This window comes from Anastrepha obliqua, chromosome 1, assembly GCF_027943255.1.
Source record: "Anastrepha obliqua isolate idAnaObli1 chromosome 1, idAnaObli1_1.0, whole genome shotgun sequence".
In the NCBI taxonomy this organism is placed as follows: Eukaryota; Metazoa; Arthropoda; class Insecta; order Diptera; family Tephritidae; genus Anastrepha; species Anastrepha obliqua.
In genome coordinates, this window is record NC_072892.1 from 182,544,728 (window position 1) to 182,562,915 (window position 18,188).

Genomic DNA, 18,188 nt, shown 5'->3' on the forward strand with positions numbered 1-18,188 from the left:
CATGAAAAAACTCCTCATAAAAATATCTGCCGTTCGGAGTCGGCTTGAAACTGTAGGTCCCTCTATTTGTGAAACAACATCAAGACGCACACCAAACATGGGAGGAGGAGCTCGGCCAAACACCCAAAAAAGGGTGTGCGCGACAATCATATATATATATATACATACATATATAATTATTCAATCCTGTTTTTAAAACATTTCAACCCTGTGGAAATCAGTGATGTTGTTTTTGATCGAAAGTTTTTGATCAGTTCGTATTGGTTTTAGGAGAGTTCCGGGCCATGTTCCTCATGCGGTACTTCAATAGGCTATGCGCCTGATTGTATCATAATGGACAACCGATACAACCTAACACAACATATGTATGTACTATATGTGCGTTTGCTTGAAGCTATAATGCAACATAGCATTCCATATCGCAGTAACATATGGATGGCAGGTAGTCCTATTCTCTCCGCAATTCTACTGATAGGCTTACAGCCCAGAAACTGAGTAAATAAACTTTAATATAGGGCAATGAATGTACATTACTATGAATGGCTTATACATATGTATATGCATGTATACAAACATATGTCCATATGTACATATGTATGCATACTTGGGAATAAATAGGTGGAGTGAAGGCGGCCAAAGTAGACTATTGTTGCTGTTGATCCTGGCCTCTGTACGAGTACTGTATTCGAATCATCCACTCTCTGCAACAGAAACACAACTTACAGTATACATACATAAATTCAAATATACAGATATATACATACATACGCACATATATACATATATGTTTCTAGGTATGACTTATTGCAGCACACATTTGCGGGTATATACACACATATTTAAATATAAATACATATGCAAATAGTTGCATACATGTCTATTAAAATTCGCAGTCTCGATTTATCTAATTTTATATTGATTACTCGACATTTTGACTAGCCCATGCACTTACTATTCGGAAAATTCAGTCCTGTTTTTGTAGCTGCACATTAAGTTTCGTGTCTTCCTGGGGGCAGTATCATGTTTTTCACTTTTTCACTTTACTTCACTCTCCACGGTTAGAAAAATAGCGATTTCCATTCGTATAATTATATTTAACACTGCTTAATTCTCAAAGTTACGTTGCTGACGTTTGATACCGCAGTAATTGTAGATTGACTACGTGAAGTTTTTTTTTATAATTGCCGCAATCTATATCGTTATACTCAACTTTTCACCGATTGACTATTAATTAAGACGAAAAAGTTATTTGCTATCCACGATTTGACAGGTCAGACTTCCATTTTCCTCCAACCACGAACAATTGCGAAAATAATAGCTGTTTAAGAAAGAATACAGAATGGAACGGCATATATACAAACATCGACGACGAAACCAGCTAGCCAGCAATCGCTTCAGCTGTGGAGCCAACTTGATTGTTGGGATTTGTTGATTGCACAGTGGTGCATGACACACTTTAACGATGCAAATCTTTTACTTGCCTTTGCAAAAACTCCGGGTGTGTTCGCTGCAAACAATAATTACAGCAATATTGCGACCAGCTGATTAGCCACCACAATATTGCAGAAGTTACTTCGCGCCGAACGCGTTGTTTGAAAATGTGGATCATTCATTTTAAAAACAATGATAAACTTCAAAGTACAATTTTTTAAATAAAAACTTACTTTTATTCTTCAATTTCTACTCCGAGGTAAAAAAATTGTACTACGCAATAAGCAAATTGTCAACATTTTACTGACAGAACGCGTGGCGGGGGCATTCTTGCAACAATTATGAGACAGAACGAGATGCTATCTCATACAAAGAAACACTGCTGCAACTATTACAGCAGTAACACCCAAATGTATAAATTCATTTGGGGTTGAAAATTGTAAAAAAGTTGACCTTGAAAGAATTAGCAGGTAGCAGCGTCTTATCTCTCTAATACTTATTAAACATAATTATGTTTTTATAGATTTTTCGAAGTATTAAATGGGCATTTTTCACTTTGTGCCCAACTAAGTTAAACGTAAATTCTAAATTTATTAAAAATACTCTAACTCAGGACTGAGCCAAATATTGGCTTGAAATGGAAAAACCTACACTTTGGGAGAATACGAAGTATTTTAGTTAAATTTCTTACCAAAATTATATTTTTCTCGAAGGACAAATAATGTCGAAGCATTTGAACCGATTGTCCGAAGTTTGAAGAAAGTGAATTCTACAAGTATTTGAATGATTAACAAAAATTTATTTGTGTAACTATTTTTTATGTTTCTAACCACTGTGAGTTGTTTTAATCCAATGCTAAAACGAGAGAAAAGTTATGTTTTATCAGCTGACTCTACGGCCAGAAAGAGAGATGCAACTGTGTTGTTTCAACAGCTGATTTTTGTTTACGTTTCGTATGTGGCATGTTTGCCGTAGTGAGGCAATTTCATTTGAGGTATTTTTTGGATTTTTTGAGTTTTTCTGTAATAAAATTACTTGACATTTTAAAAGTTCAAAGTAAAAATATATTAGAAAAAATATATTGTGAATACTTAAGCACCTCAAAGGAAGACAAACGTTTTTTAACGTAATAAAAAATAATTAGTTTTAACAATAATAAATAATTAACTAAAATATTAATAACTAATATTATATACAGTATCCATGCAGAATATGGCGAGGCTTAATAATTATTAATACAAATATGTAGGAATTTTTTGCGGGGCATAGAAGAGTTCGTAATATTAGTAATAATTAGTAGACACCGCCTTGAAACATTCGCATGAAACTGATATATAGAATTATATAGTTAACTGTGGCGTTAGTCCTTAGTCGGGAGAAACCCAAGTCATCCCGGTATGTAGAATTGGATATTATAGCAGGGTAAAGTCCTATTTATTCAGAATCGACCCCGACATACTTAATATATGTCCGGCATATGAAGGAGTCCCACGTGATACTAACCACCACATGCCCTCTCAAACCCACTCACTTAGCCCCTCTCCTTCTGAGCCCAGCCTGTCGCAAAAACACGTTTCCTGGACCTACCATTAGATGAACTTGGCGATGACGATCGACCACTAAGTTTTCAGTTTTTCGGTGTTTTAACTATCCGCTGCATTCTGCATTAATTATTTAGTGCACTACGCCCAGTCCTGGCTGCGACAACAACAACAACAGCAAACGGGACGAAATCTTCTCTTTGGGTAATCAGTTAAAATAACGAGTATATTTATAAATTTGGTTGCTCTTGTTTTTGTTATTGTTGTAGCATCATAAACGCCCCCATGCGTGTTTGGGGAATTCTGATGGAGTGACAGTCATTGGCCGGATATAAATCCGGGTCCTTCCTATAACGTATAACCGACTGTCGGTTCAATATACAAATTTGGTCTCAGGTGCTGGTTTAAAACTTTTCAAAATTTAAAAAAAAAATTACGAAATACTTTCAGTTAAAATAACGAAAAAAATTCAAACTTTGATAATTATTTGGTTATATTGCTCAAAATTTTTTGTTGCCGATTTGGAACCATGGATAACGTTAAAATGCCTTTTTGTAAGCTTTAACTATAATATTCACATACATAAAAGTATATATGTACATGTGTCCTTATATATGTATATACATATGTGTCCTGAAAATTACTTTATGGATTCACAGTATCCGAGGAGACGCTCAAAACTCAGCGTGTTGAAGTTTATCTGAACGATCTAAAAGAACGACTGAAGGAGTTGCGTGTGCAACATGATGAAGTCATACAAAATTCAGTGGATATCATAAAAGAGATTGATGAAGTCTCCTCCGAGCTATTGCTGCCACAAAACAGTGGGGCCAGTCCCAACCACAATGCTGCCAAAATAAAACAGCTTATACAAGAGTTCGAAACTGCAAGAGAATCTAACTCAACAAAGGCACCAATATCTATCGAAAGCAAAGTAGACATCCGTAAGATTTTACAAAATTTTGAAAAACTAAACGATAGCCACGTACTTAAGGAGAGCCTTGTGCTTTTCAAACGCGCCAAAGAGTCACTCGAGAAAATCGATACATTTCTCGGTACGCACTTGGAACATGTTATTACTCAATCTGCGAATGTTGACAAACCGAACACTGAGCCCCCAATAACAAGAAAGAGTACAACAGTTGCGAAGATCGATAACACCAATGACGAGTTATTGGCTTCACCGAAACCCAGTTTAGATATCATAAACACCATTGCTAACAATGGCAGCAGCAACACAGTGGACGGCTATGAAAAATTAACTAATGCATCTGTCTCATTCACCAGTCCATCTAACATAACGGCCACTGGAACACAAATGTCCACAAATAGCAATTCCAACATAAAAGATCGAATTAATATATTTAATAATGCGAAGCTGGCGTATCGTCTGCCACATAAGCCAACGGAATTATCCTCCTGCTATGCTTCCTGTTGTAGCAGTGTAACGAGCTTGGATGTCTATCAATCCACAGAAAATGTTTACCAACAAGAAACGTATAAAAATGAGAGCAATGGAGTTAACGCATTGGAAATTGGCTACGAGGGGGACAATGACGATAGTGAGTATGATTTGTTTGCTCTGAAGCGGAAGAGAAACAAGATTTCGTCCGCAAATCAGTAGTGTTAGAAACGCTACTAGTGATATGTCCAACCAGTGTTGAGCGTTGTGAATTAACGTTATAACTAATGGAAAATAACAAATATGAAACATTGCAAAATGTATTTATCAATACTAGAAATAAAAGCTCGAAAAATCCAAATGTACATATCGAGAAATTTGTTTATTTTAAAATATCAATTAAAAATAGGTGGCCAAAATGTCTACGACGTACGGTTTTAGAACTTCAAAACTCGTATGTATTGACTTCAGAAATACATTTTTTTCATCGTTGATTTTTTATAAACAGCACCATATTCAAATGCAAAAGCTTCGAATACGTTTTAAATTTGATATGATGAGTCATTTGCACTCAGAGATTGATAATATTAGCCAGGTGATCTTCCAACGATAGCAAATACTATTATACGTTTTACCTACCATAAACTTTGGTTTCACGAAAAAAAAGAAAAAAAAATGCATATATGAATGTACTTTTTATTTTTAATAGGTTTCAGCGTGAAAAAACATAGGTATGTAAATATCCTTAACGTTATTAAATAACTTTCAAAACTTTACATACGTGGCAATTTTACTTATACGTTAATTGTAATAAATTAATCCAAATATCATGAAATGCATATTTTCTAAATCAGATATCCTAAATGTAGTTTGTGAGCTAAAAGTTCGACTGAGGTATAACAGAAGCATAGAAAACATATTTTCACAAAAATTTGTTTCAAAGTTAAAATGAAACATTACAAAATTTGTACATTTCTATAAAATCATTCATTCATTTGGCTTTAAGTACATGAACATACATACATACTTAAATATTGCATACGCATTAACGAATTTTAGCAATCACTGCTCTCCGCTTCTTGAAAACTGTTTGTATAGTTTATTAAAATAAATATCAGCACCGCACCTAATAAAGCACCAATCTGTGTCAGACCGCCAGTCCAAACGAGCGACCGACCGCCCTGAGCGCGCATAACCGACGAAATCGACAGCTTAGTGTAGCTCACCAAACCAATTAATAGAGCCCAGCTAATGATCTAAAATATAAAATGAAATCATTGTTAATAAAACGTCATCACATGCAGATGTATTTATTATCTTGAAATAACTTACTACGATTACGGATCCCGCAGATGTGCCATGCAATGGCGGCGATGGACTCATGCAGGCTGTAACAAATACATACGTAGTTAAAGCAGCACATAAACAGCACAACACATATATAGGCCGCAACGTTGTATGAGGTATAAAAATCGCTAAGAAGCACGCCAAAGGATTGGCAATTACACTCAATGTCACTGACAGGTGATAAGCTGAGCTACCATAAGGCAAACTTGAGTAGGATTGTATGGAGTTGAACATGCCGTTGGCAAAGAATGACAAGCAGCCGATAAGCAGCAATAGTAAAACATATTCGTTGGATGAAATTTGGATTGACTTATCCGGATTGACCGATGTCTCTTTCATCGCTGCATTGTTCATATCATTAGTTGTTTTATGCTCTTCATATTTATAATTGTTTCCAACGTCGATTTGGCCTATAGCATATTCCCGTTTCGAAATTTGAAGACGATCCAGCAAAGTAAATGCAATTACACTGCATACAAACAATGCAAAAATAATCAGGAAGAACTCCATTGAATCAAAACGTGGAGGAAGTGTTTGTTTCTCATAGACCTCTTCGCCGGTTGAGGTGGTATTCACCAAGACGCATGCGGAGTCACTGCCGATACCTTGTACAAGTGATACGACACTTGGTAACAGTCCACTTAAACCCTCACCTACAAAATAACTAAGTGGCACAAAAAAAAAAATATATATATATATAATATACATATATACATATATGTACTATGAAAATATTAGTTATATGTATATGCACATATATGATTTAACGTCCAAATATTACCAAGCAGTGAAATGCTTCTTTAATTTCTAAAAGTAAAATATTTTAGAATTTGAAAGATGGTTTAAAAATGACGGTAGTATTTAGAAACAAACTTGATTAATTGCATTAATTAATTTCTTACTTACGTCACTAAGTACATCTCCTTAAAACGGCCCATGTAGGGCATGAAGAGCACCGAACTTGTACATGCCGTGAGGGCGGATGAAAAGGTGAGAATATACAAAGCTAAACTGCGCTCCTCACCAAATAATACCAATGTTTTATTGTAGAAAAAACTGGTGAATAAGGCCGACAATGTCCCTACCACCAGCATAACATAAATAAACAATGCGTCAGTTATGCGTCTCTTTGAGAAATGCTGTATTAAAGTATACGTTATCGGACCTATGTTCCCAATTTGCACGGCAACGCTAAGATACGAAGCTAAACTCCAACTTTCTGGTGCGTCCTTAACAAGCAGTGGTACTTCAATGAAAATGCCTATATAAAAAAAATACGATTTTTCATTACTTGTAATACATTTACGATTATAATACTTAATTTCATAAAGCTTACCGTTTACACCAATCCATGTGCCTATGCCAAAAAATATCGCCAATATATCCACTACGAAGTTACGACTTTTTATTATGTCCGTCATCTTTTCTATGAATTTCTTTTTAGGTGGGTTTCTATAAATTAACAAACAGACTTCAATTAAATTTGATTCATCACGCTTACGGAAAAGTGTAGTATCTGCACGTGATGTTTATAATCTGAACGGTAATGCTAAGAGCCATTGGGTTTTATATTTGTTTTAACTGTATGCATATAAATATGCATACAATTATGTTTTTAGAAATGAACTCTGTTTAAAAATTCCAAAAAATCATTTTTATTTTCAGTTCTTTACCAAGAACCGAAGGTTGGAGCACTCGCACAATAATCGCCATTAATAAATTAATGTGAAAATATGTATATAATACTTATACAGTGAAACCTCTACTTGCAGACACCTCTCGTAAAGGGACACAAATTCGGGAACCAAGGTTTAGGTTGTGCTTGTAGAACAAATTCCACCATTATTACCGGACACTCTAATGACTGGAAGATTAATGATTATGATAATGATAATGATAATGATGAAAAGAGACAGGCATAGGTATGAAACATGGGAGGACATGTAGTGGCATTTGTGCATCAACGGTAAAAAAGTTTAACGCTTAATTCTAATGAATGCCGATTGAAATTTCTAACTTCTATTCGGTAGATGGCATTCCTGCATCAACACTATCCTCTTTGAAGAAGATTTTGAAGGAAAATCAGGACTTGTTGATTTTGTAATAAACAAGGAATAAATAGAAAGGGCCATAAAAAATTAATATAAAAAATATTTCATTAAAGTATTTCTCTTCAGTCCCAAAATCGGGCAGAAATTGTGGAGCCGTAAGTGTCAGGTTGTGGGAGGTTTTACTGTACATACATATGTATATGTACTATGTGATATCAGCACGACATTTTTTATGCAGGCCATAAATGTTATATAGATGTAGGGATGCCGTTAGGGATGCCAGTCCCGGGATTTCCACTACGAAGTTACGACTTTTTATTATGTCCGTCATCTTTTCTATGAATTTCTTTTTAGGTGGGTTTCTATAAATTAACAAACAGACTTCAATTAAATTTGATTCGTCACGCTTACGTGATATTTATAATCTGAACGGTAATGCTAAGAGCCATTGCGTTTTATATTTGTTTTTACTGTATGCATATAAATATGTATACAATTATGTTTTTAGAAATGAACTCTGTTTAAGAAATCCAAAAAATCATTTTTATTTTCAGTTCTTTACCAAGAACCGAAGGTTGGAGCACTCGCACAATAATCGCCATTAATAAGTTAATGTGTAAATATGTATATAATACTTATACAGTGAAACCTCTACTTGCGGACACCTCTCGTAAAGGGACACAAATTCGGGAACCAAGGTTTAGGTTGTGCTTGTAGAACAAATTCCACCATTATTACCGGGCACTCTAATGACTGGAAGATTAATGATTATGATAATGATAATGATAATGATGAAAAGAGACAGGCATAGGTATGAAACATGGGAGGACATGTAGTGGCATTTGTGCATCAACGGTAAAAAAGTTTAACGCTTCATTCTAATGAACGCCGATTGAAATTCCGGGACTAATTTGTATTAATCCCGTGATCCCCCGAAATATTAAAAATATGAAACACTGAATAGAAAGATATACAATTTTCTTATTTATATTTGCTTCTACTATTCATTAGCTGAGGGGCAATTTACTTGGAGATGTTAATTCTTAATTTTAATTTTTCCCCCTTTAAATTTCCGTTTAAACTGGTAACCCGACCCGACATACTCAATAATTTTCCAGCATGTGAAGGCATCATGGTGAAATTATTTTTAAATTTAAATCTATCATCCTTGTATTCACATGCCCTATCAAACCTACTCACCTAATATCCCTCTCCCTGTGGACCCAATCTCTCGAAACAGGACTCGACGATCATAAAGACTTACGAAGGTTTCATGATGTTAAAAGAAAGACAAAGGTCGAAAAAAAGTAATGATGCTCCTGCACTTTATAACAGTACGAATTGCGAGGAATATTTAGTTAATTGAACACTAATTTTGGGGTGGGCGAGGTATCTAAACTAAAATAAAAGTCCGCTCATGGCGAATTGCCGTTCTCACGTATGCTAGCAGTAAACTACTAACGTAAGTTGCAGTGCAAAGCTAAGCTTTAGAAATTAAATTTTTAGTTTTTAGCTTCACATCAAAGCTCAAGCTGCCACATACACATTTTTAATAAAATTTTAATTCTAATTCATGTAATTTATATACATAAATATACACTCATAGCAAATTTGGGATAGAAACTCCATTCAGGTTAAACCGTAAATCGCCTTTTTCAGTTTAATAAACAAAATATTACTTACGAAGAATTATATTAAGTATATTCGTGGACTATAAATTGAGAGAATAATGTAGTAGAAAGTGTGCTGCAAGCAAACGGATATAATAAAAAAAATCACATACCTGTTTAATAAGTAGTTGCTGCCAAAATCATAGCCTCCAGTCAAACGCGAAACCGCCAACCTCTCCGACTGCGATGTTAAGCACACTGAAAGAGCTGCGTCGTCACCAAAACCCCTCGTGTTTTTAGTTTCCCTCTCACTTTTATCATTTCCACAATGGTGTAATTGTATTACTGATGACAAGAGTTGTTCTGGTTCGTGGTAGTCATTAAGATCACTCCACTCCTGCCTATATGTCGACTTGACTATATCGTTATATTCACTCATACCAGTGCGATTGTAGCTAATACTGCAATAATGGTTAGCAAAAATGCCAGCAGTATTCTTTTGCATACATACATGAATCAAAATTTCTCTACAATTTGATTTGCTGAAGCTGGAATAGCCTCTCTTTATGACCGTTTTGTTTACCGTGATGGTGATAAGATTAATACTTGGTCGTTGTATGTAGGAACTTATAATTTCAGGAACAAATTATCTAAACTCAGTACGCTGATCTGTGCAAAAGTGGACAGTCGAATATAAAAATCTTCAGAGACAATACAGCACCAGTTATGTAATCTTTGAATTTGTGCAAAAAAAAAACGAATTTGTGTTCAAAGCTTTTCTCCTCGTCTGAAAAAAAAAATTTGATTAAATATAAAAATAGAGATTATACGTAGTTAGTAATAATTAATATATGGACTTTCTTTGATCGATTTCGAATTAAATCAATCAATTCAGTAACTTGCTCGAGGCAATTTATTCTACATAGTTGTAAATGCAAATAAAATTCAAATTAAGCATCAATTGGCTCTCTTCGAAAACTCTATGCCTCCAGTTTACAATTAAGCCTTGCCTTAAGCTTCTCCACAAATGTCTCTCAAATTAAAATTTCTTGAGGGCAATCAATTAGTGTTTCGCAACCGAACAACTCTTTGGAGCATGGATGAAAAAAAATATAAACAAAAAACAGCTGCATTAAATTAATGTTCTTCTTTTTTATTTGCCTCCAATCACAATAGTTTTCGAAAATTTGTTGCTGGTGTTGTAAGGGATACAACATTCACCATGACTACATAAATCCAGAATGGATTTAAATCAACAATCGTGGTCGAGCAAATTGGTCAATATGTGCGATAACATACCCGGTGTAATTAAAGTTATTATATTATCATATTAAATTATCCCAGACAATTAATAAATTGATGAAGCATATATAAATAAAATAAAATTAAATTATTCTATGCCAAAATATTTCAGTAAGTTACCTATGTATGATACTCCATTTTAATAAATAAATAAAATAAAATAAATGAAATATTAAAGGTGCTCTGGTGACAGCAATAAGTAATATAAAAGTTTTGTACAAGCTTGAAAAAAGTCGGCTTTTAGCAGAACATAATACTAAACAGACTCTGTCAGCTGATTTCCCCCAATAGTTTATTATTAGCAGCTAATCACACAATTAAATTAGCTATCCCTAACAAACAAAACACCGAAATATTTTCCCAAAATAATTTCGATGACGAAAAACCTTTCACAACAGTATTGACAGCTGATTGCCAATGTTGGAGGTAATCTGCCATATGTGAACGGGTAGATCAATTTTGTATATTTATTGGTAATTAATGCATATGTGAACGTACTTTAAGCTTTATCGGGTTAGTTCTACCACTGTGAATAGTTTAATAAAAATTTCACAAAAACACGAAATTGCCATCAGCTTACTCCATATCTACACCTTGCAACAAATGTGCTTTAACGTTTATCAAATTTCTGTTTTGACTTTGTCCGGTTTCATGTGAAAACCTTGCTGTTTTAACACTTCTTTTTCAAAACGGCATCAAACAAATCAAATTGATGTATTCGCGAATAGAAACGGTGCGGCAAAATGAAAATTGAATTGTCAAACTACGAGCTGGCAGCAGATATTAAGACAGCTATGCCAGATATTCAGTAAAACAGATATATTTTAGCAGAGAAACTCACGCTTGCAATCTCTCCCTTGGTAATCTCTCCATATAATGTGGACACTGAAAAATAGGGCCACAAATGCTGAACAACACAGTAAAAATAATACCCCTTTTGCTTAAAAAATGATAGGTATATCTGTTATGTTAATTTGGATGCTACAAATCGTTTGAAACTGTAATAGAGAAGTATATTGAGAAAATTATGAAATCACTGGACTTCACATCAGTGTGGGAAACCTATGAAACACTGGAGAAATATATGAAACTGTTTTATGCCATCAGCTTCGTTTTTGTAGGTACTTCTTATCAACTTACCGGAAACAAACTGGGCTCTAGAATTTAACAAATTTTCGAGGTTAAGCATAAAACACTTGGGGGAAAACATATTTTGTGCAATTAGTTAAAACAATTTTTTTTAATAAGTTCATTCCAACAATTTTATAACCATTCCAAATCAGCAACAACTAATTATTTGAAGACAATTTAAATAGTCCCTTATACCAATATTTGTGACACTCCTTGAAAATCCTATAGTGCATATTGTTATATCGTTTCAAATACACCTAAGCATGTACGTTGATTAAGCACAAATATGTCTATACCAATTTTTACTTTCCATGCAACGTGAATTAACACACATTGGACAGCGCATCAAAAATTTAGGGTTCAACGGTTTCTCATCCTTTAAATGCTCCGCTACAATTGAACTTAACGCTTTGATGAAAAGTGGATGATCGTTTGGTGCAGCGGCACGTCTTATTTCCTCAACACCCACCTATGAGAAATACAGTTTGTTAAAGTTCATAATTTCTTTACAATTTAATAACCTCTTTAGCCAATTCATCACAATATTCGATGTCCAGCTCATGCAAAGTCTCAATATGCTCATTTACAAACGCGATTGGAACCAAAATGAAATTTTTGCGTCCTTGTTTTACATAACCCTAAATAGGCAAAGGAAAATTAGTATTGTAAATAGTCATAAATAGTATATGAATTGATAAGGTATTTACTTTTATAGTATCATCAGTAGATGGGGCAAGCCAAGGTAAGGGCCCCACTTTCGATTGCCAGGCCAATATATAAGGATTCGATTTCCCTAGTTCTTGCATGACTAAATGCACACTAGCTCCCACTTCGGAGGGATATGGATCACCCCGATTCACAGCTTTCAATGGCAGCGAATGTGCTGTGAAGAGTATAACGACATCTTTGCGTTTTGTCTCACAAAATTTATTTAACTCCTCACGTATGCGTTCAGCGAATGTTTTTATCAAAAGAGGATGTGTCGACCAACGGTCAATTACGCTGAATTTTATATTCTTTGGAAGGGAACTGAAATAAAAACGTGTAACTACTAAAATAATTCGTCATCGAAGTATCATCTGAATACAAACTGTTGGCGGTAGTGGTAAAAAATCGAATTAAAACTGGATCCAGAGGTTGCACAACTATATTGCGGATATTGGGAAAACAATACTACCCTTTCGGGGGCTTCCCTGTACAATAAATTTTACAAATATAATTCAAATGTTTAATAATTAAATTACATTACTTTACTTTTCAATTTGCTTCAGCGTATCTTCAGTGAGTGGGTTAACATAGCGAAACCCCACGTAATGTTTGTGCGGCGCGGTTTCGGGGGAAATACGATCTAAATCTTTACACATTAATTCACCTTGTAACTCCGTCCATTTAAGAATAGGTGAACCACCACCAATTTCTTTATACTTTTTCTGTACCTCGGGTGTTCGGCGCTGAGCAATCCAAGGGCCTAAACGGCTTTGCACAGGCAACTGGATCATATCTCGATCAGTCATAATTCGTAACAAGAACTCAGGTACTTGATCCGTATGCTGTGGTCCGCCCATATTTAACATAAGGATAGCGGTCTTGGGATTGCTAACAGTGGCAGTACACCGCAACGATGCAGGTGAGGTGAATAGTTTCGCTGTACATACCAAAAGAGACAGGAGTTTAGGTAACCAATTCGCCCACACATAAATATACCCTCGTTAAAAAGTATTTACTCACATGTTAATAACCTTCCTTTAAGTAACATAATCTCAATTTTTATAACACAAGGTACCGCAAATACAAAAAGTTAGAGTTAAAGAATGTGCCAAAACGAATTCCATATACCATAGATTATAAATAAAAAGATGCAAAACTCTCTCGTTTTGTGTGAGAGCGCGCCTATGAACAGGATTCAAGACTTGGCAGCATTGTCAATCCGTGGCCTGATAAACAGCTGATAGGCGAAATGGCGGGCTGCCAGATATAAGACACGCACCAAAAATAACGAAACAGTTCGTTTTTACGTTATTGGAAAAATGTCGCAATTTGCATCTTTATACATTATTTTCTTTAAAATAAACTCAATTGAAACGCAATAATTCAAATGAATGTTTTTAAAACTTTCCAAAGTCACTTACATCCTTTTTGCCTTTTACTTTTAATTCGTTTTGTGGACATATATGAATACATTTTACATACATGTAATTTTAAGCATGCGAAAGCAACAACATATTTATCGAACAAGGTTAACCGAGTATGCAAGTATGGTTATACCTCATACAACTGGTATAGCTCACTATTTTACAAAAGGCCTCTTATTTTCGCCAAGCGGTTGCAAGTGGCGAATGGATGAAGAAACTGGTATAAATGAACATATTATATATTGGCAACGCTGGCATAGAGCCGCCTTAAATTACATGTGTTACACTTTGCTTAAAACAATTTTTTTATACTCGTAACATCATTCTAAAATATTTTATAACCTTTTCAAAATCAACAATAACTAATTATTTGAAGACAATTTAAATAGTCCCTTATACCAATATGTGAGGCACTCCTTAAAAATCCGATATGCATTTGTTATATCGTTTCAAATACACCTAAGCATGTACGTTGATTAAGCACAAATATGTCTATACCAATTTTTACTTTCTGTGCAACGTGGATTAACACACATTGGACAGCGCAACAAAAATTTAGGGTCACCGGTTTTTGATCCTTTAAATGCTCTGCTACAATTGAACTTAACGCTTTGATGAAAAGTGGATGATCGTTTGGTGCAGCGGCACGTCTTATTTCCTCAACACCCACCTATGAGAAATACAGTTTGTTAAAGTTCATAATTTCTTTACAATTTAATTACTTGTTTAGCTAATTCATCACAATAGTCGATGTCCAGCTCATGCAACGTCTCAATATGCTCATTTACAAACGCGATTGGAACCAAAATAAATTTTTTGCGTCCTTGTTTTACATAACCCTAAATAGGTGATATAAATTTAGTGATTATATACTTTATAGAGTACATGGAAAAAATTATCAATTTTTTTATTTTATATTTAGTATACTGCAACACGCTTTGAATAAAAAGCATGTAAAGAGGGCATTGAGGGGTGTATCCCCATCTTAAAAGTGAAACCCGAATCCTCCGAAGTCTTATAATTTTTCAGAAGTTTATTGTTAAAGTTGTGTAGTTTAGCGAAAAGTTGGCGTTGAAATCCTCAATATATCATATTTTTCTTTCATTTGCAGGCATCCGGCAACACAATACTGTTGTCAATTCCAATGAATTTGATTGTCATTGAAATGTTTGGAATACAAGTATAAAAATAAGTAAAAACGCGCATGTGAGTGAATAGTTTGTGAACTTAAGTGAAGTTTAGAATAATATATATTATTCCAAACTATAGTGAAGTTCCCGAGGACACTTTGAAGGCAAATAATTGCAAAACTTATGATTTTCGGAATAATTGAGTTATAAAGGCAAATCGCGCGATTTCTTATTCCAAATCGCCTGCGGCACTTCTTTATATTTTTTTAATATATTCTTTTGCCTATATACCTACATACATATATCCTGTAAAACATTATTTTATAGGCGCTTTTTTATAAAAAGCTTTTTATTATTTTGATTTTCCAATTGGTGATCTTATATTATGTCTCAGATATGCCTCCATTCCAAATTTTACCGCCAATATCGCACCCTAAATACAAAAGGGTCACAACTCAAAATTTTCCACACTCGAGCTTGACTTGTTTACAGTAGCACAGAAAACAAACTATGTGACATATCACGCTGAAATTTGCCATGTAAGCTTATAACAGTCCTACCAAAAAACAAAAAATTTATTTTTGCCATATGTTATCCGCGGACCGTTTTATTGATAACGTCTCGTTCATATTTGAGCAGAAGGGACATTTTGAGTTGTGACCCTTTTGTATTTAGGGTGCGATATATTAGTAAATATATAATTCCGCAATTTAGGAATTTACCCGCTAACATCTTAAAAAATTTACTTATCGCTACATTTCAATAGAATGGCAATACCAAGCTTCTTTTAGTTCATTTTTGGTTCGTCGCACAAACATTATACAAAGTTAATATTAATATTTACCGAGTCTTTTTGGATAACAGTTCAAATATATTACCTTGTGTAATCAAAAAGTGAAGTTTGACCCCTAAGTGTACTAACTTTCCTGTATATAAAGGGTGTTTTTTTTTAGAGGTTAGGTTTTCAAGTTGGCACTACTTTTTTCGTAGATGGTCTTTTTGACAGCTGTCACTTGATTTATGCTCAGTTTGGTTTGCCATTTCATAATGAATAGACTTACACCTGAACAACGTTTGCAAATCGTGCAAATTTATTACGAAAATAATGGTTCGGTTCGCGCGACGCATCGAAGAAAATTTTGTTCAGCGATGAAGCTCACTTTTGGTTGAATGGGTATGTTAATAAGCAAAATTGTCGCATTTGAAGTGAACATAATCCACAAGCCATTGCTGAGACGCCGTTACATCCTCAAAAAGTCACTGTTTGGTGTGCTCTATGGGCAGAGAGAATCATTGGTCCATATTTCTTTAAAAATGAAGCCGGCCATAATGTTACAGTCAATGGAGAGCGCTATAGAGCCATTATTAATGACTTTTTCGTGCCTGAATTGGACGATGTTGATGTGGACGACCTTTGGTTCCAACAAGACGGCGCTACATGCCATACAGCCAACGCAACAATCGATTTATTGAAGAAAACTTTTGGTGAGCGCATTATCTCGCGCCGTGGACCTGTGGCGTGGCCTCCAAGATCGTGCGATATAACACCGCTGGACTATTTCTTGTGGGGCTATATGAAGTCGCTTGTTTACGCAGATAAGCCCGAGACGATTGACGTCTTGGAAGAGAATATTCGGCGCGGTATTGCTGACATACGGCCCCAATTGTTGCAAAAAGTGGTCGAAAATTGGGCCTCTCGGCTGGAATTTATTCGAGCCAGCCGCGGCGGCACTTGCCCGAAATCACTTTTAAAACATAATGACAAACCCTTATCTTTATAATAAAGCTAAATTCTTGGCCATAACATTAAATTATATACGTTTTATTTCATCTTGAAAACCTAACCTCTAAAAAAACACCCTTTATATAGAGATTGAAAAGAGCACTAATACAAACGTTTTTTTTTTTTGTAATAACTTTTCAGCGAAAAAAATTTTAATTTTGCTCCCTCAGATTATTAATACTAGGCTCAATACTGGTACTCTTCTTCACTTTGTTTGATACATTTTTCCATATACTCCATAACGTATATAATTACCAAAATTTATATTTTATTACTAATAAATAGTTTATGAATTGTTAATGTCTTTACTTTTATAGTATCACGAGTAGATGGCGCAAGCCAAGGAAAGGGCCCCACTTTCGATTGCCAGGCCAATATATAAGGATTCGATTTCCCTAATTCTTGCATGACTAAATGCACACTAGCTCCCACTTCGGAGAGATATGGATCACCCCGATTCACAGCTTTCAATGGCAGCGAATGTGCTGTGAAGAGTATAACGACATCTTTGCGTTTTGTCTCACAAAATTTACTTAACTCCTCACGTATGCGTTCAGCGAATGTTTTTATCAAAAGAGGATGTGTCGACCAACGGTCAATTATGCTGAATTTTATATTCTTTGGAAGGGAACTGAAATAAAAACGTGTAACTACTAAAATAAGTTCGTCATCAAAGTATCATCTGAATACAAACTGTTGGCGGTAGTGGTAAAAAATCGAATTAAAACTGGATCCAGAGGTTGCACAACTATATTGCGGATATTGGGAAAACAATACTACCCTTTCAGGGGCTTCCCTGCACAATAAATTTTACAAATATAATTCAAATGCTTAATAATTAAATTACATTACTTTACTTTTCAATTTGCTTCAGCGTATCTTCAGTGAGTGGGTTAACACAGCGAAACCCGTGGTGCGGTGCCGATTCGGGGGAAATACGATCTAAATCTTTACACATTAATTCACCTTGTAACTCCGTCCATTTAAGAATATGTGAACCACCACCAATTTCTTTATACTTTTTCTGTACCTCGGGTGTTCGGCGCTGAGCAATTCAAGGGCCTAAACGGCTTTGCACAGGCAACTGGATCATATCTCGATCAGTCATAATTCGTAACAAGAACTCAGGTACTTGATCCGTATGCTGTGGTCCGCCCATATTTAACATAAGGATAGCGGTCTTGGGATTGCTAACAGTGGCAGTACACCGCAACGATGAAGGTGAGGTGAAAGGTTTCACTGCACATGACAAAAGAGGCAAGATAAACAATTTGCACATAAATAAATATCTACTGTTAAAAGGGTTTTACTCACATGTTAATATCCTT

At 34.9% G+C, this 18,188-nt stretch overlaps 4 protein-coding genes, 1 long non-coding RNA gene and 1 pseudogene across 8 annotated transcripts in view; 2 read left to right on the forward strand and 4 right to left on the reverse strand.

Moving 5' to 3' along the window:
• The window catches only part of LOC129243180 (uncharacterized protein DDB_G0287625), a 37,439-nt gene extending 36,022 nt beyond the window's left edge, over positions 1 to 1,417 (reverse strand). For 3 of the 4 annotated variants that reach the window (XM_054880339.1, XM_054880335.1, XM_054880337.1), the window contains exon 1: positions 953 to 1,417. The gene's annotated coding sequence lies outside the window, so the exon portion shown is untranslated. The remainder of the gene's footprint in view (positions 1 to 952) is intronic. The other variant, XM_054880340.1, reaches the window with a different exon arrangement.
• Positions 1,418 to 3,383: 1,966 nt separating this feature from the next.
• Positions 3,384 to 4,739, forward strand: LOC129243253 (uncharacterized). Its single transcript, XM_054880342.1, has 2 exons — positions 3,384 to 3,526; positions 3,632 to 4,739. Exons 1-2 carry the CDS (start codon positions 3,502 to 3,504, stop codon positions 4,594 to 4,596), a joined length of 990 nt encoding a protein of 329 aa, XP_054736317.1. The 5' UTR covers positions 3,384 to 3,501; the 3' UTR covers positions 4,597 to 4,739.
• Positions 4,740 to 5,072: 333 nt separating this feature from the next.
• LOC129243269 (solute carrier family 52, riboflavin transporter, member 3-A) lies at positions 5,073 to 10,169 on the reverse strand. Its single transcript, XM_054880343.1, has 6 exons — positions 9,894 to 10,169; positions 9,556 to 9,843; positions 7,058 to 7,173; positions 6,628 to 6,982; positions 5,707 to 6,385; positions 5,073 to 5,630 (listed from the first exon to the last, which is right to left on the reverse strand). The coding sequence occupies exons 2-6, from the start codon at positions 9,819 to 9,821 to the stop codon at positions 5,430 to 5,432; spliced, it is 1,617 nt and encodes a 538-aa protein (XP_054736318.1). The 5' UTR covers positions 9,822 to 9,843; positions 9,894 to 10,169; the 3' UTR covers positions 5,073 to 5,429.
• On the forward strand, positions 6,926 to 7,857 carry LOC129243285 (uncharacterized). Its single transcript, XR_008582272.1, has 3 exons — positions 6,926 to 7,264; positions 7,387 to 7,687; positions 7,752 to 7,857. It is a non-coding gene; the product is annotated as an uncharacterized LOC129243285 (long non-coding RNA).
• Positions 10,170 to 11,895: 1,726 nt separating the features above from the next.
• On the reverse strand, positions 11,896 to 13,709 carry LOC129243296 (ferrochelatase, mitochondrial). The gene is made up of 6 exons (XM_054880345.1): positions 13,544 to 13,709; positions 13,070 to 13,460; positions 12,907 to 13,008; positions 12,523 to 12,844; positions 12,337 to 12,453; positions 11,896 to 12,284 (listed from the first exon to the last, which is right to left on the reverse strand). Exons 1-6 carry the CDS (start codon positions 13,569 to 13,571, stop codon positions 12,090 to 12,092), a joined length of 1,155 nt encoding a protein of 384 aa, XP_054736320.1. The 5' UTR covers positions 13,572 to 13,709; the 3' UTR covers positions 11,896 to 12,089.
• A 589-nt stretch (positions 13,710 to 14,298) lies between these two features.
• LOC129243379 (ferrochelatase, mitochondrial-like) lies at positions 14,299 to 18,188 on the reverse strand (annotated as a pseudogene).